Here is a 27,373-nt window from a genome sequence, read left to right as displayed (position 1 = left end):
CAGTTACTGGTAGCAGCCCATAAGTCATTCACTGATTAACCTGCATATATCGACAAACATAAACACAAATCACATCTAATACAAAACTTGAAAACAGACCACCCATGCTGAGCAAACTTGGTTAATCAATTGATATTGATCTTTTACAGGTGAGGGACGCGGGTGGCGCTGTGGGATAAACCACAGAGCCTAGGGCTTGCCAATCAGAAGGTCGGCATTTCGAATCCCCACGACAGGGTGAGCTCCCATTGCTCGGTCCCTGCTCCTGCCAACCTAGCAGTTTGAAAGCACGTCAAAGTGCAAGTAGATAAATAAGTACCGCTCCAGCGGGAAGGTAAATGGCGTTTCCGTGTGCTGCTCTGGTTCGCCAAAAGCGACTTCGTTATGCTGGCCACATGACCCGGACGCTGTATGCTGGCTCCCTTGGCCAATAAAGTGAGATGAGAGCCGCAACCCCAGAGTCGGTCACGACTGGACCTTAATGGTCAGGGGTCCCTTTACCTTTAATACTGAAGTTGAGAGATAAGCATAATATTTTGATTTTTTTTTTAAAAAAATGATTAATTGTACACGATTAACTATTAGAAATCCTTGCTGATCTACTACACATCTTTTTCCGTAGATTCTGATCTAAGTTGTCCCCCCCCCACCCTCATACATTTATGTGCTGCTTCCATACATTGGAATCAAAAGGCTGCAGAGCACCTGAAGACAAGATACATACCCCTTATGAAGTATATGGTTCTGCAAAAGAAACTACCAAACTCCACACTATTATGCAGTCAGTTATCTCAATTTAAAGAGGAAATAAATAAATGTAAAACCACATCTTCCCAATTTGCTATCTGTCTGCAGGCAATTTAATGCCCCAAACTCTAGCTTTCATAGATGTGAATGCAAAAACAGCCACTCTCTGGGTTACATTTCTACCTCCATTAAGAAGACCTGTCCATTGTGCAACTTCTTCAATACAGTGAAGGGTCTATTTTGCACTCACTCTTGATCTTGCTCTCATGAAGGCTATACCTGTGGAGGAGACCATACATACTGGATCTGCCCCTGATATTGCCTGCCTGCTCCATACATCTGTATGTCCAGTGCAACTTTGGTAACAGCTGCTTATGTGCATACAGTTGTACACATAGCACCTAACACACAGCTGGTAAGGAAGGCAGGGAGGCTGGTCGTTGAACAAAGGGCCTTCAGACATGGTCCTCCTCCTCTGCCATGTATTTGGTCTATGCATGGAAGTAAACATGAATGTGTGTGTGTGTGTGTGTGTGTCTATCCTTCTCTCCCACTCATGCATACAGTGGCGTAGCGTGGGGGGTGCAGGGGGGGCGGGCCGCACCGGGCGCAACATCTGGGGTTAGGGCAAATCCATGGGTTAGGGGGCGCAAATCCATGGGTTAGGGGGCGCAAATCCACGGGTTAGGGGGCGCAAATTACTTGCCTTGCCCCGGGTGCTGACAACCCACGCTACGCCACTGCATGCATACAAGCACAAAGGACTAAATTGCTAAGGGCCCCAAGTTACCCAGTTGGCTTTGTGGCTGGGCAGGATTTGTATTCACTGCCAGGGTCTCTATGGTATAAGTCCTCTACCCAGGCCTGTGGTCTCCAAATATATAGCTGGATGTCAAGTCTCATGAGCCACAGACAGCATGCCCAGTGGTCAGGAATGATGGGAGCTGGAGACTTCTGGAGGACAAGTTACTCATCCCTGATTTAGCCATTATGCTATGCTGGATCTTGGTTATCAAGATCTGTCATTGAATTCCAGGGAACAAGGTCTTGCATATTCTTCTGCATGTGGAGACCCTCCCTTTCCACCCATGGGTCAAAGCTGTATCTCCAGCATCCTTTTGTAGATTCAGCATTAGTACTTTTTTATCTACAGCTGAAGTGTGTGTGTGAATGTGCAGAACAAGCCAATTTGAGTGTTTCCCCCAAATACATTTATGCATCTAAAATGCCCAGTGGAGTTGCCATTTCAAAATATTTATAAATAGGAGAGTTTAATTCTGATGAATATTTCATTTTGCCATGAGGTTTCATCTGCTGACATATAACATCATACAGAGAAGTGCAAGCATTTTCTCTTTTGTCCAATCTGCACTAATGCTTCTCTCCCCCCCCCTCTCTCTCTCTGTGTGTGTTAAACACAGTGTAAACTTCTGACAGGAATAATTGATTCAGAAACCCTCAGAAGATTGTGAATTCCTTCACAAAGCCTGTGCAGATTCTGTTTAATTGTGGGGGAGAATTTAAAGCAGATGCATAGATATAGATCAGATCTACCGATGGAGGGTGGTCCTTTAGGGCTAGTGGGGCACTGCCCCACCAACCTCAGTTTGCCCTCAGCCAACCCCTGCCTGCCTGCCTTTTTACTTACAACCAGTTATGGCGTGGCTCTTGCTGTCAGCTTCCTCCTCCTCCTCCTTAGCCTCAGTGTTGCCCTTGTGGAACTCAGCAGGGATGAGGATGGGGACAAACCTAGAATGAGTCAGGCTCTGCTTGTCATTGTCTCTGACGCTACCTGCTGTTGGGCTCCCTGCTTTCCATCCCATCAGTCCCAATGGACACCAGCCATCACTGAGATAGAGATGAAGACATCATGCCATGACTACCCAAAGAGCCCTGACATTTCACAACCAGAAAAAGATGTCAATTGTTACACTAAAGAGCCACTTTGTTTCAACAGAATTTATCATTTTGCGGGAATTTTCCTGCAAGGCCACTTAGTCCAAGGTTATACACACCCTTAATTGTGCCCTGTCTCCTCCCACAAAGTATTCCTTAGTATTTGAACTGTCTGGGGATGAAGGCAGTGCCTGGATATAATAAAAATCAGTCATGGAATATGATTTAATGCAAAGGCTAAGCCTCAACGGGCGTGAAGTAATTCTACAAATAAGGGCATCGCTACACATGAGCAGAGTGCATTGCTTTCTGTTGCCCTGGAAAAACTAGTCTGCCCCTAGAAAATATCTCCACAATTTGGAAAACCTACTAAAGGGGTCCTTGCTGGGTAAAATGATACCTATTTCTGCTCTGGCTGCAAGGCTCCGACAAAAACAAGCCCCCTTTAATTCAGCTGGAGTTACTTTGTCTGTCTCTGTATCTCTGTCTTTGCTGGGCAGGATGTAAAACGCCAGCAAAAGTTGTCTCGGTTCTTTTCTTTTCTTCCCCCCTCTCCCCCACCTCCTCCGCCCTCCAATTTGCCTGGTACGCGGCTCTCCTTTACTGCAATGCGTCAAAGCGAAGCTCCGAGATTGAGCCACGAGACCGACGAGGTGACTGTTCCTAGCGAAACCAGCAGGGACGTCCCACGGAGACGCAGGTTTGCCAAAGGAGCGGCGGCGGTGCTCTGTGGCTGCTGGATTTCCCTGAGCTTCAGAAAGTAAGCCCTCCCCCCAATTGTCTGCTGGAGCGCAGTCTGTATTCATGAGCAGCTTAGGGACTCTACCGCAGCCCATCAGAACTTCAGTCATTTTTCCTTTAAGAAACAAGGACAAAAGAACTTTCGCTCTTTCTAACACACTTTTATTGATTTACTTAACAGCCTTTCTAAACCAGTTTGGGTTTTGTTTTTTTTTAAAAAAAAGCTATTAAACTGTATGCAGCAATATCCCATATATCCCATAAAAATTCAGTAAAGCTGGATTAAAACGCAGGTATTTAACAGGATGCAATTTTATGGGTCAGAGAAAGCCTTAACCAAAAGATGTGGGTTGCATCCAATGCTAGGTCCATTTAGAGTAGACTCATTGAAATTATTGACCGTGACTAACTTATGTCTATTAGAGTATGGGTCTACTCTAAGTAATTGTTAATTGGATACACTCCTGTGTTTTACAAGATGTTTGAAAAAGTGATGGTGGAACAATGCCCCCCATATCCCTTTAGATCCCTTGATCTTTACTTCCATTTGGAATAGTGATGGCTTCATTGAACAATTCACAGAGATCTAGCAGCATATACAGTAAAAGCACCCAAGATACTGCAGTTCTTAAAGTAAGCTATTGGAGATGTCATCCCTACTAGAATAGATGGGATGTGGAGCTGAGCTCAGCATTTATGGCAAAATTAATGAATTCTGCAAAGACTAAGAGGTGGGGAGAGAAAGCAAAACTTGAATAATTTTAATGCAAATTGGATGTCATTTATTGATTTCTGTAGAATCAATTGTTTATAGCCCAAGGCTAACCTCTGTTTCTCAATCTTTTAAAGTTAATGTTAAATTCAAAAGTTTATGTGTTCTGTATTAATTTGTTTATAACCACCATCCTAAACGTTACCTTATTCTTGGGATATTTAATGACTTAGGCTGCAGTCGTAACCCTTTCTAAAACCCTAGAGTCATTTGCTGATATATGTTTCTCTTGTACTTTTACTGTTTCTTCAAACCAGGCATGTCCAAAGTCCTTTTCGGGGGCCTAATCTGGCCCACTGGTCAGTTAAATCCAGCCCCATCTTCAATCCTAAAAAAAGGTCAACAATTTTGGGTGGCCCTTTGGGTGGCCCAGGTGGCCCTTCACTTCATCAAATCTGGCCCTCTTTGAAAAAAGTTTGGACACCACTGCTTCTAAACCAATTAAATACTAGTAATGGAAAAGAAAAGGATCCAAAAAATATCTGAGCAGGATCCAGTGGGAAAGTTAGTCTGTCTGTTGCAGCAAAAATAACAGTGAGTCCTGCAGTACCTTAAAGATTAACAAATCTAAAACTTATGCATAAGCTTGCATGCATTTGATGAAGTAGACTCGACATGCACAAAAGCTTATGCCACCTCAAATTTATTTAAAGTGCCATAAAGTTGAAGTTTTTGAACAAGATGTGTTCCCATTAGATAATCAGAGGTTTTATTATAGCACTCTCATTTCTTTCCCTGCTGTTTATTTGTGCATTTCACCTTGACTTTTCCACTCACTAAAAGGAGAGCAGTTTTGCAGGCTTCCATTCCAAGCAGTCCATGGTCTTCCTGGCTGTAACGCCAGCATCATTAGAAGTTGATTTAGGTGCACCAGTTATGTCTATGTCAATCACCCTTTACTCAGAATGAGGCAGTAACACTAAGGAGGTAGAATTCTGCTCAGTGCTGAAGGTGATGGATCATGCTTCTCCCACCCAACATGATAAATTAATTACCATAACAATTTGGTCCTATGCTAATGTACTGCATGGTGGAAAGTGTTTTTCAGATGTACAACAGAATGCATATGTATGTATGATTCACACACAGTAAAGTGAACGACTCTGGGGTTACAGCTCTCATCTCGCTTTACTGGCTGAGGGAACCGATGTTTGTCCGCAGAGTTTTTCCAGGTCATATGGCGAAACCAGAGCAGCACATGGAAATGCTTTTTACCCGGAACAATTTAAGATTGAAAAAGGGACACGACAAGGATGCCCAATTTCCTCTTTACTTTTTATATCGGTCCTGGAGGTTTTGCTGAATATGATTAGAAGGGACCGGTTGGTTAAAGGTATACAGGTCGGAGTCAAACAGTATAAACTGAGAGCTTTTGCAGATGATCTAGTTTTGACGTTACAGGAGCCAGAATCTAGTACTAAAAGAGTTTTAGAACTAATTCAAGAATTTGGTCAGGTGGCGGGATTTAAATTGAATAAGACCAAAACTAAGGTTTTAGAGAAAAATATGACATTGTTTGAAAAAGAGAAATTTCAGAATGAAACAGGTCTGTCTGTGGTGAGGAAGGTGAAATATCTGGGGATTAATATGACATCTAAAAATGGGAACTTATTTAAAAATAATTATGAGAAATGCTGGTCAGAAGTGAAAAAAGATCTCGAAACATGGTCAAATTTGAAGCTTTCCTTGATGGGTCGAATAGCAGCTATAAAGATGAATGTATTGCCTAAAATGTTGTTTCTGTTTCAAACATTACAAATTGTGGACAAGATGGAATGTTTTAAGAAGTGGCAGAAAGATATTTCTAAATTTGTCTGGCAGGGCAAGAAGCCTAGGATAAAATATAAGATTTTGACTGATGCAAAAGAAAGGGGTGGCTTCGCCCTGCCAGACTTCAGACTCTATTATGAGTCAGCAGCATTCTGCTGGTTGAAAGACTGGCTGCTTCTTGAAAACACAGACATTTTGGATTTAGAAGGTTTTAACAATGTGTTTGGATGGCATGCATATTTGTGGTATGACAAGGTTAAAGCTCATAAAGCGTTTAAGAATCACATTGTTAGGAGATCTCTGTTTAATGTTTGGACTAGATATAAGGATTTACTGGAAAACAAAACCCCAAGGTGGTTGTCACCAATGGAAGCGAAAGCTCAGAAAAAACTCAATATGGAGGCCAGTTGGCCAAAATATTGGGAAATTTTGGAGCAAGAAGGAGATAGACTGAAATTGCAGAGCTTTGAGAAATTAAAAAACAAAGTCCGAGACTGGTTACATTATTTTCAGATAAGGGAGGCATACAATTTGGACAGGAAAATTGGCTTCCAGGTGGAAAAATCTAAATTAGAAACAGAAGTGCTAGAACCTAAAACTAAAATCATGTCAAAAATGTATAACTTGCTGCTGAAATGGAATACACAGGATGAAACGGTTAAGTCAGCTATGATTAAATGGGCACAAGATCTTGGACATAACATCATGTTTGCTGATTGGGAACAGTTATGGACCACAGGTATGAAATTCACGGCATGTAATGCCTTAAGAGAGAATATTATGAAAATGATATACAGGTGGTACATAACCCCAGTCAAGCTCGCAAAAATATATCACTTGCCCGATAATAAATGCTGGAAATGTAAGGAAGTGGAAGGTACATTTTTTCACCTATGGTGGACGTGCCCAAAGATCAAGGCCTTCTGGGAAATGATTTATAATGAAATAAAAAAGATATTTAAGTATACTTTCCTGAAAAAACCAGAGGCTTTTCTCTTGGGTATAGTCGGCCATTTGGTGCCAAAGAAGGACAGAATCTTTTTTATGTATGCTACAACGGCAGCAAGAATACTTATAGCAAAGCACTGGAAGACTCAAGATTTACCCACTCTGGAAGAATGGCAGATGAAGGTGATTGACTGTATGGGACTGGCAGAAATGACCGGCAGAATCCGCGACCAGGGAGAAAAGTCAGCAGAAGAAGATTGGAAGAAATTTAAGGAATATCTACAGAAATATTATAAAATTAATGAACTTTGAAAAGATGTTGGTTTGAACTTTGGTGGTCTCCAGCTGTTAGGATAAAGATAATGGGGATTATAATGGTTTTTGCTACTAAATTAAAAAAAAAAGTTGAGTGGAAAATAAGGTGATATTTTAAAAGGAATGTTAAGAGATTAGGATTTGCTGAATTAACAAATTGAACTAGAGAACAAGAAGGGGAGGTATGAGGAAGTCAAAGAAACATGGGACTGAAAAACTGTTATTGAAACTGAATTGTTTTTAATATTTTTCTTTTTCTTTTTCTTTTTGTCTTTATATAAAATTGGAAAATTTAATAAATATTCATTTAAAAAAAAAGGAAATGCTTTTTACCTTCCCGCCAGAGTGGTACCTATTTATCTACTTGCACTTTGACGTGCTTTCAAACTGCTAGTTTGGCAGGAGCTGGGACTGAACAACAGGAGCTCACCCCGTCACAGGGATTTGAACCGCCGACCTTCCAATTGGCAAGCCCAAGGCTCAGTGGTTTACACCACAGCGCCACCCACGTCTTAGTTCAGACCTAAATTGGTTTTATTATTTATTTTTGAAAAATGAGCAAGGAAACCCCTAAATTGGTGTCTTAATCATGGGCATAGCCAGGTGGGTGGGAGGGGAGCTGCTCCCCAAAATCAAATAAGTAGAAATAACCAACTGCTCAACTGTGTTGCAGATAACTTGGTTCTGGTCCCCCCATGCCTGCCCCCCTAAAATAAATCCTGGCTATGCTCAAGGTATTACTATTCCAACAAAATGAGTGACTAGGCATGTGCAGAGTGCCTTTCTTTCAAATTCCTACTCTGAGTGCTTGCACACACATTAATAAACCCTTGGCATAAATCCAATCACCTATTTCAAAAGTTGACACAAGTGTGATTAATCTGTGGCCCTAGGAGTAGGGCTTCATGCAGCCTAGTTTCAAAAGTCCTCTGCAACAAGCAATTTAAACATCTGGCAAAACAAACAGTGCAGTCCAGTGCAGTGCAGTGCAGTGAAAGAGAGAGAGACCCCACCCATAATTAATAAGTGAGCCCTCTTAGGTTGCCCTCTGAGGGACTGTGGCTCTCACTAGCTATAAACAGCAACAACAGTTCCCTACATGTGGGTGAAGACACAGCTCTTCAGCTAGTGGATTGGGACCTCTAGGAGGATCTGCAGTCAAATCACAAATGCATGATTGCTAGATAGTCATGAACAGGGGACTCTAAGATCCCATATGCCCAAACTTGCGTGGTGGAAATGGAAACAATAGAAACTTAACCTTTACTTCTTCATCCTGTCACCGCACTCTTCTTACCTGCAATGGGCTAGGATGTCTGCTAAGCTCTCCGGGGAGTGCACTCCATTTGGAACTGGACTATGGACTTTTGTAACTTTTAAGAATTATTGCCTGTCTGATTTTCATCGCTGTAATTGTTGAATCTGAGCAAGACTATGATGTGAGTAAACCTTGTATTTTTCCTGTTTACTTAAACAGTCTGAGTAATTTCTTTGTTAAGAGGGAGAAGATGATCCAAGTCTGCCTAAGCATCCTTGGATATCATAATTGTTGTAGAAAGTTATGCAACCTTGTCCCAAATAGCTTCTAAATATAAGCTATACACAGTGGTGAATTACTGTAGGTCCTTGCATTCTCACACATGTGAAAAGAGAAAGGATAATTAATAAATAAAATATCCTCTCCTCATTAAAATCTATCCAATCCACTTACTGGATCACAACCTGAACCAAGGTGGGCTGCAACAGGAGAATGACCACCATACAAGCAGATGGTAAAAGATTAAGAAATGGGTCCCCAAATGGATATTTGGGTGGAAAGTGGGTCCTGGATCTGAAAAGATTGGAGATACCTGGTTTCAAATACCTTTATCAGACTACATCAAATTAACCCAAGTGTTGGGCACTTTTGGCCCTCCAGATGCTGATGAATCACAGTTCCTATCATCCATGGCCATTGGCCACACTTCTTGGGGCTGATGGGAGTTGTAGTTCAGCAACATCTGGAGGGTCAAATGTTCTCCATGTCTTGGCTACTACAAGACTACGAAGGAGGTAATTATTGTTAGAGTTTTTTTAGGGGTGGGGTAAAGGTAAAGGTAAAGGTACCCCTGCCCGTACAGGCCAGTCTTGACAGACTCTAGGGTTGTGCGCTCATCTCACTCTAGAAGCTGGGAGCCAGCACTGTCCGCAGACACTTCCGGGTCACGTGGCCAGCGTGACGAAGCTGCTCCGGCGAACCGGCACCAGAGCAGCACACGGAACGCCGTTTACCTTCCCGCTGGTAAGCGGTCCCTATTTATCTACTTGCACCCGGGGATGCTTTCGAACTGCTAGGTGGGCAGGAGCTGGGACCGAAAGACGGGAGCTCACCCCACCGTGGGGATTCGAACCGCCGACCATGCGATCAGCAAGTCCTAGGCGCTGAGGTTTTACCCACAGCGCCACCCGCGTCCCATACGTGGGGTGGGGTAGTCTCCCCTTAACCATAAATTTAGTAAAGGGGTAGAATTTAGCTGATTTTTGGAGTATGAAAGGAAGATACCAGGCCAGCGCAAAATACAGGCTGGACCAGTTCTCCTGTTCAGGAGATCACTGATAGTGATACCATTAGCAACACAAGGAGCACCAAGTACTGAGCCATGCAAATACTCTCCTTCCCCTGGCTTGTGGAAGTGGACAAAAGTAGAAGAATTGAGAAGGGGGTGGCCAGGGGTAACACAGTGGTGTGTTGTTACCACATGAAGAAAGGTGTCCTTTTGAAACAGGACTGGTTTTCTGCAAGTGCTACTGGGAAGGAGGGGGGGAGGGGGCGGAATTCCATGTGGAGACTGAAGGGCAGCAGCCACGCTGGCTGGCTGGAGAAGTCTATTATAGAGACACAGGGATGGTGCTTAGGATGCCTCTGAATCCACTGTTGTGCTACTGGGAAGACAAGCCCCTCTTGGGATGCAAATGCTATGAAATTTCAGCACAGCACTAGCAGTTTTGCAACTCTAGTTTTGCAACCCAGTCCAGACGCTGCCCCTTTGTTTCATTTCAGTGTGCAACTCACTCCTTCTCTGTATCCTGTGATGCCACTCTTTACAGTGAAATTTACAATGCATCAGGTGATGTGGGCCATTCTTCTGCCACAATAACTGTTAGCTTGAAAGATACCACAAGATGCTGTTTGTGCTGGGCCAAGATTAACCCATTTAATTTACATGATCCATTGAACTGGGAATTACACGGGCTGTGCTGGTGAATGGTTCCTTAGATGTTAAGGAGGGATATGACCCTCCAGATGTTGTTGGACTCCCATAAGCTCCAGCAATCAGCAAAGTCAATGGTTAGGAATAATGGTAGTCCAATAATGTTTGGAGGGCTACAAGTCCCCCACTCTTGAGTTGAAGGGTGTTATGTCCTCCACATCTGATTGGGATTATTCCAGGGAAAATGTGTGATGATTTCCTGCCTGCCTATTCTTAATGAGGACACCAGAGGTGTGATTTCCCTTTTCACTATTCTACTCTACTCTACTCTACTCTACTCTACTCTACTCTACTCTACTCTGCAAAGCTTTTGAGAGGAATCACTTTCAATGTTATCCCAACACATCCTCTTCACACTCTTTTTGTTCCATTATCTTGGCTCCAACAATTGTTATCCATCAGAGGCAGGCTTAAAGTTGCTCACTGTTGCATGTGGAAGCTCTTCAGGCAATAAATGAGATGCTCAAGCAAAGCTTCTCACAGCCTTGCTTCCTGAAGATGCCCAGGAGCATACTGGGTGGGGTTGCCATCACTGAAATGGATGGATTTCACCATTCAGCATTGGTTTCTTTACCATCAATGCATTTAGTTTCAAATGTAGCAATCAGACAAGGGATTACGTGGGAGTAAGCCCTACAAAACATGATGAGTCTTACTTCCAATCGTTTATAGAACTGGCTGTAAACTTTTTGCAGTAAATCATGAATGGGAAATATTGAAGACACACAACAAAAAATTGTGTATGCAGCTTTGTTTTAACTTTATTGACTAGCTTGATTTCACAGACTTCATTGTTGTTATTATTGTTAGTCACCATCCAAGGTTTCCAGAACAACTTTGAAAGTAGCTTTGACATATATATATTTCCCCCCCTTCCCTACTGGCTTCCCTGCTTTTTTAAGATTTGATTTGATTTGATTTTTAATATACGTAGGTATCTATTTGGGTCTGAATCAGTCAAATTGCACATTGCTCTGGGACTCATTAGAAGACACCATGCTTAGTTTGGTAGCAGCCAGTGGGACACATGGCAAGCGTTAGGGTTCCTTTGCATTGAAAGGGGAGGGGGGAAACAGAGGCATACAGACAATTAACTTCTTTAAACCTAAGAACAGTAGGGGGATTTAAATACATGGCACAGCAATTTTAGCTCAGTCACTTAAACTATCTGGGAAACCTACATCCAAGTCTATATCAATCCTTCTTCTTCTCTTTAGGGGCTTCTTCTTCACCAGCATCCTCTTGTTCATCTTCGCCTTCCTTTTTCTCTCCCTCATCTGCTTCCTCAGCAGCCTCTTCTTCTCCTCCCTCTTCTTCTCCTCCTTCCTCGCCTTCGCCTTCGCCTTCTTCCTCTTCTCCTTCACCCTCTTTAGATTCTTCTTCCGTGGCTCCTGAAAGAAAAAGTACAACAAAACAAAAAGACTGAATGGTTCACTGCAGCATGAAGTAGGCAGAGTTGGCAATGTATGCTGTTCTATAGTCACTTGGAGAAGACCAGGAGTAAGCCCTCCTTGAAAGCATTTCATGGTAATACAAAGAGGGTGGGTTTAAATTCCAACAAGGGGAAACACTATTTTGTCCAGAAGGCGGGTGCTTTCAAGACAGTGCTTCTTGAAAATAAGTCAAAGTTTATGAAGAGCTTTTTGGATTAGTCAGACATCCAATGGAAGTGAGGTTCATTAATTTCAGTGCATCCACTCTGAATAGGACTAGCATTGGATACAACCCTATGTTTGCTCTACTTATTAATCTGAATGAGAAGGTTCCTTTAAACCAGTTTCTGCGCATGCCCAGGGATACTATGCACCATGTTGGGGAAGAAGGGGGTTCATGCTTTGCCTCAAGTAGCAGAACATATTGGGCCAGCCCTGTTTCTGAAGTCTTCAAAATAGATTTTAAAAATTATTTTTCTGATTTTAGCTAATCTTGGATTCTTTGATTCTGCAAATAGTTCTGTTTAAATGGAATAAATAATACACTGGAACCAACAGCACTCTGCTCCATAATGGACACCATCTCGTTGCAGTAAATGGAACCAAAGCAAATCCAGATAAGAAACTTCAAATGTGCAGACTTCTGAGATTAACTCACTAGTGTTTTTAAAAATAAAATAAATAAATAAATCCTTACATATCATACTATGTTTTTCATATCAGCAAAAGTGTTGTTGTTGTTGTTTTTATAAAAATCAGATATCAATATCTACAGGCTAAAGCTCCTCTGCTGGCTAGCAAGGCCAATCTTACACCTTAATAACTGTTGATATATACTATTGTTGTACTGTGTATTTTGAGTCTATGTACCACAATAAAGCTGTGTGTGTGATTTTTATAAAAAGCTGCACCTTAATAATAGGAAATGAATGACATAATTCAGCTGTAAGTGTCATAATTTGGGGCTAAAACATCCCTAAATTTAAAAGTTCAGCCATTTCAAAATATGTGAACTCATTAAAATTTCAAATTTTGTTCTTTTTGTTAGGGAAGGGAGAAAACAGCAACTGTACCTTCTTCCTCTCCTTCCCCTTCTCCCTCTCCCTCTCCTTCCCCTTCTTCTTTCTCCTCTTCCTCTCCTTCTGAAGGGGGAGACTCTTTGGCCTCTTCTACTTTGGATGCTTCAATCGTCTCCTCCACTTCAATCTGCTCTTCTTGCACATGGCTGGAGTAATAGGCAGGGAAGGAGCGGGCGGACATCAAGTAGGAACTGCTCTGCAAACCGCTGTAGGCTGACCTTCCAAAGGTGGAGCCGCTCTGCGTATAACCACTGCTAATGCTTCCAACGCTGGTGAAACTAAGCCGGGTCTCTTCACCTTCCAGAAGTTTCCTGGGGGAGGGGGAGGAAGAAGCACATGAGCATCAGGCAATCAGCATAATCGAAACCAAGATTGCTGTTAGACAATAATATCATGTCAATGGATTTACCATGAGTGAGTAAAATGCATGCATACACACACAGAGACACAAATCAATCATATTTACATGCACAAACCAAAGAAGCAGCCCTGAGGAGATGGCTTCTGCTCTCAGAAAGAAAGCAGTCTGGACCCAGGGGCATAGAAGAACCCATTTCAGGCTTGCCACACTCTTCTGACATCATCAAACAGATCTCTATTCTCTACTTTTTGCCTTCTACTCACCTTCCCTTGTCTTTTTACTTTGTGACACTCAGGACATGGCCTGATCTTCTATTTGTCTGAAACTATAATTTTATAAAATACATATAATCTGCTGAGCTTCAGTTTCCAAAATGCACCCTTTGGGTGCCTTCCAACTACTCCCAGAACCTGTCTGAGAGTCAGGAGGCTCCCATCTTCTCCATCTGGTGCCATCTGTTGAGGAGCTATGCATGATCATCACCATCAAAGCTGAGCAACCATTTCTTTGAGACAGAGTCTTCATCTGCTCAAAGAAACTGCAGATGACCAAGGCTGTATGTGGCATCCTTTGGGGGCAGGATTCATGATTCATGTCAGCTGAGGACTGATACTCAGATGTTCATTTTCACATGGGATCACCCCCACTAGATGGTTGTGATGGTGGTGAGGCTGCCTTCAAAGTGACTTCATGAGCTTCATGAAATTCATGAACTGCCTTCATGGCAATACTTTCATACTTTCAATGGCCATGAAGTCTGGTCATGAAATCTATTTAGAAGCTTTGTCAATTTTTAAATCTTCACTGGTATGTGAAAGACCAATGCAGCTCACAGCTATACTGCTTGCCAAATTCCAACAGAAGTGTTAATTCTAAGTTTTCAGTTAAATCCTATGTTAGAGATCAGTTACAATTATTTATTTTGGAACTAGCTGAAACAGAGAAACTGAACGAAATATTTAACTCCTGTTGTCAAACATTGCATGTGTAAAGGCCACCACCAATTTCAGCTGAAAGCACTTAAATAAAAAGATGAATTAGGACCACAGTCTTCAACACAAAAATAAAAAATACATTTATTTATTTTAAGAAGGAGGGATAAATAAATCTGTGATTGCTGAACATTTTTCTAAGATTACCTACCTGTATGCTGCGATTTCAATGTCCAGAGCCATTTTCACATTGAGAAGATCCTGATACTCCTTCAGATACCTAGCCATTTCACTCTTTGTAGTTCTCAGTTCATTTTCTAATTTGCTGACTGTATCCTGTTGGGAGCAAGGACAGAGATAAGAGCATGAACTCATTCATTCTAGTAAAATTCAGAGAAATGCCACCATTGGATGGGTCAGAGGCTACATTATTTCTTCCGTGACAAAGGAGAATGTTCCTCACATTCAGTGGTCCAGTCACTTTGTAATGCTTGAAATTTCAAAAGGTATCTGAAACTTCTTTTTTTCATTTCCACAAATTAAAAAAACCAAACAACTTTCAGGAGGGTTTGAAAAATAAGGTTGTATTTCTTCTTAGCTGGTCTATTCTGTATGCCCTATGTGTAATGCTGAGTACATGCCATATATTTAAAATACACCTCCTGCAAGATTCCTGGGAACTGTAGTTTGCTAAGGATGGTGGGAACTGTAGCTCTGGTAAACAACAGTTGTCGGAATTCAGGGGGAGGCTACTTTAAGTGCTCTGTGTGTTCACAGCCTAAATCATTTTTTTTCACTGCTGAATTTGTTGGCATTATCCATGGTTAAGAATGGGGCTAGAAACCTGGTCCACAAATTTTGTTAAACTGACTTAAGATTTAAAGAAAGCGAGTTTATACCCAACCTGTCCTAACAGAACTTGCTTCTACATAATGGGCACAATTCACAGAAGCCCAAGACACACCTATTCCCTTTGCTTTCTTTACTTTACTTGCTGTAGATTGGAGAAAATCTGCTTATAATGCTGGTCTCATTCAAAAACCAGCTAAGGCTACAAACTTAGGAGAACGTCCCATTGAACTCACTTTGACTCACTACTGATATAGGTAAGTTTGCACTCTTGCAGCCCCTTAAAGACTAAGAAACATTGTCACATCAGATTTCATGGGCTAGATGAAGTGTTCCCAACCTTTTTGGGTCTGGGGGCACATCTAAGAGGCTCGCAAGATGCCTGCTTCAAAGAAGAAAAATTGGTGTGCTCAAAACCTCCCCCCTCCCTCAAACCCAAACAAATCAGAGATAGAAAGAAACAGGCAATACATCCCAAAACAGGCACACTTTCCCCAAGCAACCAAAACAAAAATCCACTAAAAAAAAAAAAGCTTAAAACTTCAGGGGGGCCTGGAACCTTGTTGAGTACCAAGGATTATCTGAGATTGATGCGGTGCCCATGGATGCCATGATGGGAACCCGAGGGCTAGGCAGTGCATCTGGTGAAGTGGATTTGAGTCCTCCAAAGCTTGTGCCATAATAAATGTGTTGGTCTTTATATTGTACAAAAAGACTGGTTTTGCAGCAACAGAGTAATATGGCTATGATTCTGGAACTTGTTTCATCAGATCAAACTCCAGAAACAGTCAATCTTAAATTCAGCTGCTGCTATTTTACTAAATTGTAGGTCAAATTGACAAGAACGTATTCCTCAAAGGCTCATTTAGAGGGTTGTTTAATGCATAATGAGCTCCCGGTAGTTCTTTTTTTCCTGCGCTTATCATTAATTCTCCCTGCATCTTTTGAATTTTTCAGCATGATCTTGCTAATGAAAGTCATGAAGAATTAACACAGTTTCCTGTTCATTGTATATCAGCTTTTTAGTCCAGTCTTCCAGCATAATAACAAATAGGCATGGCATAAACAAAGAAACATCATTTATTTTAATGTACTCCTTATGAAGAATCACACATACAAGCAAACACCCGGAATTAAAATTATATTCATGCAACTGAATAGTACTTTAACTATGCATTGTTAATAGCATGTATTTGATTTTAGCTGTTGACTATAATGCTAAGTCCAGTGAAACTGGAACATTTGGTTTTATGCTAGTTTTAACTTCGTTGCTTATAATGAGACAAAGGATGTGATGGGACTTACTTCTGAGTAAGTATGCTTAGGATTGTATAGTATGTATAGTTTTGATCCAAAAGCTGAAGCTTAATCAGTTTATAGTTTGTGCTGCCTATTAAATTGTAACAGTTATTTATCTGAATTAACTGGAGTATTTCTAATTCTTTGTTTTATAACAGGGAGCATTTTATAACAGATTTTTCTCTCTCTCTATCCCTGCAGATATCATTGAATCATAGATAGAATCATAGAATTGTAGAGTTGGAAGGTACCTCAATGGTCATCTAGTCCAACCCCCTGCAATGCAGGAATATATTGAACTGGGAATATATTGTGTAGTTGCCAAAGTGAGGAGTTTCATATCAGTTTTTCCATATCATTTCCATATCAGTTTTGAAAGGTGGTTTCCCCCCTCTTTTTCATTTTGAGAACTTTCCATTTAAAAACAACAACAATGGAACTTACTATTTAATGTATTCTTAGCACTGTCCATTTATCTTTTTTTTTTTTTGCAAGGCACCACAAAGTAACAAGAATTAAAACAGAAGAAAATTTAAGTCAGATGCATTACAAGGGTTTAAGTTCATTTGCTCTTGTTCTTACCAAACTTTGTTCAATAAATTATGGGGTGACCCTGAATTTAGGTCTTAGTGTAACAAGAAATTGCATTTTTAAAATCTCTACCAACTCCAAAACCTCCCATACAGCCTAGTTTAAAAATGAATTGAACTAGATAAATTGGAATCTAGATTTAAGATTTTGATTCTGAATTATGCTTTATCACGAGGGACTAGATTAGAATTAAGGGACTAGATTAGACTCAACTTCCAGTCATGAGATGCTACAAAGATTATTTAGTTCCCTTTAAATATTAAAGACCCCAGGGAATAAGTTGGCTTAAATCTAGATAGGTTTGTGTGGTGTGTGGTGATACAGCTGGTGCCTTAGAACTTAAGAATAAAAAGGCTAGATAACATTGTTACATGGCTAGGAATCTTGTATTGCAGCAAGCAGGCATTGGTTTCAGGACCTGGTGTGCTGGACAGCTCCCAGGTTAAACTGGGTGGGGCAGAAGTGGAGGCGGATGTTGGTGCATCCTCCAGCAGATGTTGGTGCATTGCACCATTACCTACTTGGAGGCTGCTGCCACGTTTTGTTGGGATCAGAAAACCTAGCTCTTTGTCTAGGACAAGAGACAAGAATTACATTCTCCAAATGTATTAATTAAATGGAATGCATGGATTTTAGCCAACTTAAACACTTTAATCATGGCAGTATTGAACTTGTGTGTATCCCAAAATGTCTCAAACATCTAACATGGACTGATTGAGAAGCAAGTTATCAAGGGGTGATGGATAAAGGGGACATTGCCATTTGATGGGTGACTTTTACAAACTCAGCAAGATTTGCCTAGTGGTGCATCTATGGGCAAAAGTGACAGATAATACATAATAATGCCTACTGTGATATGTGGTGGAAAGGACCAGTTTCCTTCTCCTTAGATGTGTCATGTGGTAACCTGATAAAGGGCACATATTTGATTCAAAGGGTGTTGTGATGAGACTGACTGTTATTTGCCGCCACCACTTTCTCAGAACCTATTAAAGACCCAAACAAGCAGCCTAGTTCACAATCTAAGCAGAATTTAAACAGATATATGACATTTGTGTTTACTATGACATAGCCCAACTCCCAAGTGAGTGCTTATGGGACTGCACAGATAAATCTCATGGAAATCCATGAGGTTGGCCAATGTTTTCTAAAACCACTTTTCTGGAAGCATAGTCCATTAAAACCATGTACCCAAGCAAACTTCTTTCCACTTTGCATTATAATAGGCTAAATCCCAAGCATCTTGAGCTGTGGATTAGGGTGGGGTTCTAGACCACCCTCCATTGGTTTCAACAGAATTTACTGAAGATTCATAGTCAAATTACATACTTGCACGGGAGAGAAAAATGGGGGTGCAAAGTAGATAGTTGGCAACCTCATGCCACACATAGAGAGACATCATTTTTTCCTGCCCAATCATACAGTTCAGTCTCAATCTGACTAAATAGAGAGAGAGAGAGAGTGAAAGAGGGAAATGCCACAATACAAAATTGCTTGGAAAATAAAAATTGGGGATGGGGAGTAGGGAGAGAAACCATGCTAATACCTATTCATTAGCAAGAACACATGCCACATGGACTGTTATTAAGAGCACTGGGCTATTTCTATGCATTTTCTAGCTGAACAAGTTCTGGGGTTGACTCACTTCAAGCTTGTGTCTCAGGGGTCCCAAACACTCTACCTTAAATGAGAAGATGCCACCTGGAAGTAAGTGCCATTGATGGCATCGGAAGTGGCTTCCCAGTCAGTGCTTAAGAAGTCTGTCAAGTCAGAGTGGGTCTGCCTTGTGCAGCAGAAATGTCTGCTGCAGACACACCCACTGTCTCCTCTGGCAAACAGAAAATGTCTGGATGAGAGCTGCACATCCTTACACCCACCTTGGACCCTATCATTGGATAGCAGCTGCCCAAGCCAAAGTACAAAGGTGTTGAAAGACACACACAACTGTGCTTTTCAAAGTCTGAAAGCAGTGTGTCTATGCTGGAGAAGGGAAAGTTAACCTTTTCCCCCTGTGCTTTTTTCTCTAATAAAAATCCTGTCACCCATCTTGGGGGTGGGGAGGCATATGCACACTCATGGCTGCATAAAGCATGGAGACACTCATTCATGCAAAGGAAACAGAACGGGTGGGGGGGATGCCAACGGTAGCTTCTCCCCACTCAGCTGCAGAGGAGAGGACACCTCCTCCCATGGGCAGGGTGGGATGGGTGGCTGCTACCATGAGGCAGTAAGGTAGTTGCCCCAGGCAGCTGATTTTGAGGTGTCATGAAAGGGCAGCAAACTGATAGTTATCAAACATGCACTCCAATGCAGATCTACTCAGTGACTATAGGACTGCAGTTGCACTTCATTTCCTTCCGGGAGAGGGGAGAGAAGGACACCATTTGCTGCAGGGCCTTGGACAGCAAAAAAAAAAAGTGTCTTGGGTTGGCTCCTCTCATTCATGCTCTCTCCTGCCTTCTGTCTGGTTGCAAATGAAATGCGCTCAACAAAAACTCCACCAGCATCCTAAGAGCCAGGGATTGGAAACCTGCGGCCCTCCAGAGGTTGTTGCACTCCACTTCTCATCAGTCCCAGCCAGCGAAGCTGGTGGGCTCTGGAAGAGCACAGGCTCCCCATCCCTGGGTCGGGAGTGCCACCAGGACCTACAAATCCCCAGCACTCAGCCATTAAAGCTCAGTGGGTGACCTGGACCAGTCGCCAGCGCTTTGCCTTGGAAGAATGGTGGGGGTGTCCGTGTAATAAAAGGATAAAGACCCACCTGGAGGGAGGCGATGTCGGCGTTCTGCTTTTCCTCCAGCTCCTGCAGCTGCTTCTCGAGGGCTTCGTTCATGCCACGGGTGGCTTCAATCTCCAGCGTCTTGGCCTTGAGGAGGCGCCGGCTCTCGGAGACCTCGTCCTTGGCGGCGCGGACGGCGTCGGTGTTCTTGGCGGCGCTCTCGGTGAGGACGGTGAAGCGGCTGCGGAACCACTCTTCGGCGTTCTGCATGTTGCGGGCCGCCAGCTTCTCGTACTGGGCGCGGATGTCGCGCAGGGCGGAGGAGAGGTCCGGCTTGGCCGAGACGTCCATCTCGACGGAGAGGTGAGCGTACTGGATCTGGGCCTGGAGCTCGGCCAGCTCTTCCTCGTGCACCTTCTTGAGGAAAGCCAGCTCGTCGAGGAGGCTGTCGATGCGCTTCTCCAGCTCGGCGCGGGCCAGCGCCGCCTCGTCGGCGCCTTTGCGCACCTCCAGGAGGCGGGCCTCGGCGTCCTCGCGGCTGAGGATCTCCTCCTCGTAGCGCGCCTGCATGGCCCGCAGGGTCTCCTCCAGGCTCTCGCGCTCGCCCTGCAGCGCCTGCTTCTCGTGGGTGGCCTCCTCGGTGGCCAGGCGCAGCTCGCGGATCTCTTGCTCGTAAAGCGCGCGGAACCTCGACGGCTCGGAGTGCTTCTGCCGCAGCACCAGCAGCTCGGCTTCCAGCACCTTGTTCTGCTGCTCCAGTTCGTGGACGCGCTCGATGAAGCAGGCGAAGCGGTCGTTCAGGTCCTGCAGCTGAGCCTTCTCCTGACTCCGGATGGTCTTCAGGTCGTTGCTGATCGCCGCCACCTGGGTCAGGTCCAGGCTGTCCACCGAGGGCAGCAGGGAGGAGGACGACGACGTGTAGCTCCGGCGCACCGACACCGACGAGACGGGCGCCGAGAGGCTCGAGTAAGTGGAGCGAGCCACCCCATAGCCCCCGCCGCTGCTGCTCCGAGCGCTGGACAGGTGCACCCGGGAGCTGTCCACGTAGCGCCGCTTGTACGAAGGGAAGTAAGTCTCGTAGCCGTAGGTGCTCATGGTGTCGGCTGCCGCTCGGGCGCTGCGAGAAGGGGAGGAAGAGAAGAAGATGCCGCCGTCTAACAGAAAGGGAGAGGCTGCTCTGCGGACTGCTGCTCACGCTCGCTCCTATTTATACCGCCGGGAGGCTCTGACGCAGCTACGACAGCTCGAAGGACTGGGTGCCAAAGGAGCAGAGCGAGGCTCTCTGCGCAAAGGGAAGGCGGGCAGGCGGAGCCTTTCCCCGGCCAGCCAGCCGCCCCTTGCCTTTTCCGGCCTTCCCAGTGCAGGGGCCCCGAGTATTTCCCGTGGAACGACTCGGCCCACCCCCTTCCCTTTTAGCCACGCCTAGTTCGCAACCCGTCACGTCTTTTGTCGTGCTCTTTCTTTAAAGATATAATTTCACTGTTACTATTACCTGCAATGAAGTGTTGCAGTGCAGAGCACGACTGTCGAGGGTTCTAGGCAGCCACGCCCTTTCCCTGGACTTTCCTCCCCCCCGCCGCCCCTTATTAGACCCAAACAGTTAGCCTTATGAACCGACTCTGCAGGCTCAGGCTTCGCCTCGCTAAGGTGGTTTTTTTTGGGGGGGGGGGGAATCGTCTTCCCCGGAATGATCTTCTGCACTTATACAAAATGTAGAGGTTCCCCCTTGTCCGTGAGTGGTGCCATTTTGGCCACGTAAGGATTAAAACTCTGGGTTTCTGTTCTCATTATTATATTTTTATGTTGATAGCTTGATGAAAATGGCCAGGTCAATATGCAGCAGTGAAAAAGCTAAATCCCATGGTCGGAAATGTTAGGAAAGGGACACAGTTGAATGGTCAGTGTGACAAGAGTTGCATTCGTAGGGCGGCTTATTCCTTTCCCAGACATTTCTGTAACTGTTAATTTCCACAATATATCTGAGCTTTCACACAATGCAAAAGCCACTTCCAGAAATATAGTGGAATACAGGTAAAGTTTAGTGCTCATTTTCATGTTATGTTCTATATTCTGCTGCATTCTGGAAGTGGCTTTAATTCGTATGAAAGCTCAAATATAAATTAACATCAGGAAATTGGAATAAAGTGCTGTGTGAATGCAGCTACTTTATATAAATCTACAGTTAGGCATGTTTCTGATACTACTACTCCCTGCCTGCTTCCCCGCCCCCACTCAGGTGCATTTAACCCTAATTCTCCTTTACAGTGGCAGGTATGGCAGTGAATTAGCTAGACCAGCATTCATTTCCCGTGGTGAGCTGGATTAGAGCCAATAAATTGCAGCTGATTCCAGATAAGACTGAAGCATTGTTAGTGTATGGCTCCTTTGACTGGATAGGTGGAGTTCAGCCTGTGCACAGTTTGGGCGTACTTCTGGGTCTACCGCTGTCACTGGAGGCACAAGAGTCTTCAGTGGCTCAGAGTGCCTTGCACTAGCATCTGCTAGTAGCAACTTTATCTGGGTAGGGATAGTCTGGCTTCTGCTGCCTACACTCTGGTAAACTCTAGGTTAAATTACTGTAATGCATTATATATGGGGCTGCCTTTGAATGTGACTGGAATGAGGTTTGATCATATAACACCAGTCCACTCCTCGCCCTGCTGCATTTTGTGTTCTCATTTTGCATTTTTATCTTGTGAACCACCCTGTGATCTTCAGATGAAGGGTGGTATACACATTTTATTAATTAACAAAACAGCAACAACAATAACAATGTTCACCATGCCTTAATCTGAGCTAGAGCTAAGCCCCAGAGTTGGTTCTCTGTGCCACAGCATGGCAGGATGTCGTTTTTAAACATACATGCCTCTAAGGTATTTATTTGCTTCCTTTCTCCCAACTTTCTGCTAATTATCTCTGCCCCCTCCTCTCACAACACCCTTTGAGGCAGGTCCAATTAATAGTGGCACCATCTTATGAGCTTTGTGACTGAGTGAGGATTCAAACTTGAGTCTTCTCAGTCCCACCGCTGAGCAATGCCAGTCAAGCCTAAAAGACACAACGTCATCAGAGATCCAGATCTCTAAAACAAAACTAAACAAAACAAAACACAATACAGTGGTACCTCAGGTTACATACGCTTCAGGTTACAGACTCCGCTAACCCAGAAATAGTGCTTCAGGTTAAGAACTTTGCTTCAGGATGAGAACAGAAATTGTGCTCCGGCGGCGCAGCAGCAGCAGGAGGCCCCATTAGCTAAAGTGGTGCTTCAGGTTAAGATCAGTTTCAGGTTGAACTTCCGGGTTAGCACCATTGGCGAATGGCGGAGTTCCTCCAATCGGGGGAACGGGCTCCGTGGAAATTGGGTCTGCCCACCGCGGCGAAGGTGGGGACCCGCAAGAAATCCCAGGCGAAGGAAGCCTGGGAACGTGGGGTTCGGCAGAGCACCAGGAGCGCCTCCCCTACTCACGGGGAACCCCAGTTTGGGGCTCCGGAGCAAAGTGGGGTGAGCAGTGCGGTGCTGCGAAGTGATTGCTATTTTCACGGAGGGAAGCCGCACAGCCATCGCCAGAGAGCGCTGACTTTTTCCTGTTGACAATTGAACTCTAAACAAGTACCCGTGAGTAAAAACGGAAAATTGGATCAAGAAATATTTGAATTAGGCTCCTAAGCGGGAAGGTTCAAAACAGGAAGTCCGCCTCCCGCTTTTTGTAAATAGACTGAAGCAAAAACCTTACAATCTAATAGCCTGGAAGGTTGTCTTAAAGGTTGGAATTTCCTGCATTTACAACTAATAAAACCCCCTTGGAAGCAGGTGAAAAGGGGGGGGGATCTGACTGTTTAAGCCTGCAGGAGAGGGAGTAAAGGAAAATAAGTTTCCATTGTCTCAAACCTGGGAACGGGGTGTCAGGACAGAAATTGCTGGAGACGTCCATTGATTGTACGTGGAGCATTTTGACAGATAGTTAAAAAAGAGATCCAAACTGACTTCAATGCTGCCTTCTGCATTTTAAAGAAACAAAGTATTTGAAAATTGAAAATTGAAAGTAACTTTCTTTTGTTGGACATGTTTCAAAAAGATGGATACAAATAGAAATTGTGTCCCCTAGAGGGAGCTTGTCAATTTGTTGCTGCAGTTTACTTGGAGACCTCACAGCTGCGAGATTGGGATCGTGGGACCAGCCGTTTGACCTTGAATAGAAATGTGTTGGGAGGAAGTTTTGGTGTCTGCTTTTTGCAAGACAAATGCTTTGCTGGAGCAGTTGCATGAGAAGACGGGTTTGATGAAGGAGAAGTTGGACTTGATGACTGCTGTAGCCAGTGAATATGGATTAACAGGAAACATAGAAATTATGCAGCGACCAACTCAGGAAATTGGTTCGACTGGGCAAGTGCAAGGGCAGATGAAGATGGAGGAGGCTGCGATCACACCCCAAGCAACACAAATGGAGAGATCCGAAGCCCTGCAGGAGCATAAGCCGCTGTTTTGGAAGATTGAATTTGGAGTGGGCCTGGGAGAGCCTGGAGTTAAGGAGGCTCTTAACTTTGGGGGGACTTGGAAATATGCTGACAACTATTTTTTGGATAGTTACTTTTTGGATTACAATGTTGATGGTGGGGAGTGGGACTGTGGGGAATGGGCTAGTCTGATGAAGGAAGATGGATATAACTATCGGTTGGAATCCCCCAGAGACCTACTCCTCAAGGAGAAAGGGAAGAAATTAAGAAAGAAACCAACAAAAGATAAGGAAAAGTGTAAGCATAAACAAGAAGAAGAAAATCTGCAGAAGAGGCATAGAAGAGACTTAAGGGCCTCGGACATAAGATCACCAGGTTGATGGACTGGATGGAATGGACAGTAAGGACTGACATAACCCGAGACCAGGAAGAAGGGACGTTGGATAAAAAATTTTTTTAAAAAGCCTATAAAAGGAAAATTTTCTTTTTATTTTTGGAATTAGTGTAAAACTAATGAAATATTAGGGAAAATGTTGGAATGGAATTATCTGGCTTTAGTAGAAAGGATATAAGGAGTTATGCATAAATATGTTTTAAATTTTGAACATTAAGGTTTTCTTTTTATGGTAAGACAAGGTTAAATAAATCAAGGTAAATTGAATAACAGAATATGTCAAAAGATGGAAAGGATTTGTTGAGTTAACTAATAGGTTAGACTATCTAAATAAGAATTGAGAAAGACGGAAAGAATTTGCTGAAATAACGAATTAAATTAGAATACAAAAAGGGAGGTGTGAGGAGGTCAAAGAATTAAGCAAATGAAAAGATGTAATATGGGATTTGTCTTTTTTTCTTTTTTCTTTTTCTTTTTTTCTTTTTTCTTTTTTGTGATGTATTTGTTCCTTTTTTTCTTATTTTTTGTCCTTTTTCTTGTACTTTTGAAACTCTGAATAAATATCATTAAAAAAAAAAAGAACAGTTTCAGGTTAAGTACAGACCTCCGGAACGAATTAAGTACTTAAGCCGAGGTACCACTGTATAAGAATCTGCCTTATACCAGATCAGACCAGTTCAATATTGTCTCCTCTGATTGGGCAGTGCCTCTAAGATCCACAGCAGCCAGGAGTCTTTTCTGTCAGCAGCTACCCCAGGTGGGCTGAACTATAGCCTGGCCTTCCAGAACTCACACCCCCACCCCATAAGCCACACCCCTCACTAAGCCTCATTGAGTGCTTCTGCCTGGGTGAAATGTGTCCTTGAATTTTGATAACTTGCTTCCCAGAATTTTGATAACTTGCTTCCCAGAAATGTCTTCCTTTTGTGTGGAATGTAGCCTACTCTACACAGAGGTGTTCCTAGGCACCATTTTGCCCTTGGCAAGGAGCTGTGTTGGTAACCCCCCCCCTAAAATCACTTGCACCTTTGGCAGAGGAGTCTGTGTGCCTTGCCAAGCCACCCGGAGCAGTGGAGGAGTGGACTGGGGAGCATGTGGGCAGGTGGGCTTCTAGTCACTCCAAGCCAGAGTGGAGAGGCATGGTTTTTGGTGCACGCACAAATACACACACCCGAAGCAGGTGCCAACCTAACCAACCCTTAGGTATGCCCCTGACCATACAGGGATACACAAGCTGGATGGTCACCAAGCTGAGCTCAGTGTACTGTCTGCTGTGAGCTAGGGTGTTGTTGTTTTATTATTATTATTATTATTATTATTATTATTATTATTAATAATACCCTTCCCATCTGGCTGGGTGGCTTGCAGCACATAAAAAATGGTAAAACGTTAGACATTAACAACTTCCCTAAACAGGACTGCCTTCAGATGTCTTTTAAAAGTAAGATAGTTGCTTATTTCCTTGACATCTGATGGGAGGGCATTCCACAGGGTGGGCACCACCACCAAGAAGGCCCTCTGCCTGGTTCCCTGTAACCTCGCTTCTTGCAGTGAGGGAACTGCCAGAAGGCCCTCGGAGCTGGACCTTAGTGTCTGGGCTGAGCAATGGGAACAGAACAGAATATGTTATACAGACTATACAATAAACCAATGCAACAGTAGAAACTAAAAGTAAAATAAAAATTACAGTTATACTAAAATAATTCCTAACCCCAACTAAACGTTTATCTCACCCCAACAAAGTAATAATAATAATAATAATAATAATAATAATAATAATAATAATTGCCACAGATTAAAAACTATTTTAAAACATTTAAAATGTAACCTGTATTTTCCCAAGTTTCTAAAGTTTCTTTGGATACTAACTACAAAAATGATATTCCTTCCATTATCTTTGTTGTTGTTGTTCGTCTTTAATTTCCATTTTGATGTTATTTGTGCTGGGTAAAAATCAGTGGACACCATTTTTCTTTGAGGCAAGGTGGTAAGCGGCTAGCACTTCAAATACTATAAAAATTATAAGCACTATATATATAACAATAATAAAATAAAGCTATAAACTGTAAGAAACCAGGTGGATACTTCTTTTACTTACAACTTTTATTTATTATTTTTAAAGAGTAAAAATTTGTATTCTGAAATAAAGAAAGGGTACCAAAATATAGGAAATGCTACAAAGCAAAAAAATACTAAAGGTAAAACTTGTGAGAGTTCTTCTGTGTCACATGTGGTTTTTGTTTAGCTTTGGCTTGTGCAACCATAGCAAAGTAGCTGAAGGATCAAGATTTTTTAGCAATGTCATGAGGCAACTCTGCTACTTCCATCAGAACATCATGAACTTCTTTTGTTTGATATCAAATAGGCTTCATGTTTTCTAGGCGACTTTTTTGGAAAGTGCTACTCAGGGCTTCATTGTGAGGTTGGGCACATTGTCTTCTAGCATCTGCCACCACTGAACAAATAATAGCACCAAGATGCACTACAGTATGCCAAAATGGTTAATAGAATCCTTTGATGAGGAGGATGCATCTGAAATTCATTAGTTCCCTGTACGTAGTCTTGCATGGACATCTTTTCTTCTACGCTTCATGGTGGCACCATTATCATAAGCTTGGCTGTAGCAGTTCTTACTGTTAATGTTGTTGTTCCTAAGTGTTTTCAACAAGAGTTCCAGTTGAACTGTCCTGAGTCCTATGAAGCATTATTTTACACAACTCTTTCCTCCATCTTTGTCAACAAATCTCACTGTGAATGGCATTGTCTTAGAATGACTTTCATCGCACATTCAATCCTATATTACAGAGGAATATTTAGC

At 43.1% G+C, this 27,373-nt stretch overlaps 1 protein-coding gene across 1 annotated transcript; it reads right to left on the bottom strand.

Moving 5' to 3' along the window:
* Positions 1-11,176: 11,176 nt before the first annotated feature.
* On the bottom strand, positions 11,177-21,108 carry NEFL (neurofilament light chain). The gene is made up of 4 exons (XM_083588713.1): positions 19,746-21,108; positions 14,457-14,581; positions 12,947-13,263; positions 11,177-11,831 (listed from the first exon to the last, which is right to left on the bottom strand). The coding sequence occupies exons 1-4, from the start codon at positions 20,796-20,798 to the stop codon at positions 11,635-11,637; spliced, it is 1,692 nt and encodes a 563-aa protein (XP_083444839.1). The 5' UTR covers positions 20,799-21,108; the 3' UTR covers positions 11,177-11,634.
* Positions 21,109-27,373: the final 6,265 nt, after the last annotated feature.

Source organism: Podarcis filfolensis (assembly GCF_964270895.1).
Source record: "Podarcis filfolensis genome assembly, chromosome: 15".
Taxonomy (NCBI): domain Eukaryota; kingdom Metazoa; phylum Chordata; class Lepidosauria; order Squamata; family Lacertidae; genus Podarcis; species Podarcis filfolensis.
Note: the sequence above shows the minus strand (reverse complement) of the source record. Positions and strands in the feature narration are given on the sequence as shown.

Coding starts and splice junctions, on each gene's coding strand:
- NEFL (XM_083588713.1), bottom strand. CDS start 20,798: ATGAGCACCTACGGCTACGAGACTTACTTCCCTTCGTACAAGCGGCGC. Junction 14,582..19,745: donor CCGACATCGCCTCCCTCCAG/GTGGGTCTTTAT, acceptor TGCTCCCAACAG/GATACAGTCAGCAAATTAGA. Junction 11,832..12,946: donor AGGGGAAGGAGAGGAAGAAG/GTACAGTTGCTG, acceptor TTTTTCTTTCAG/GAGCCACGGAAGAAGAATCT.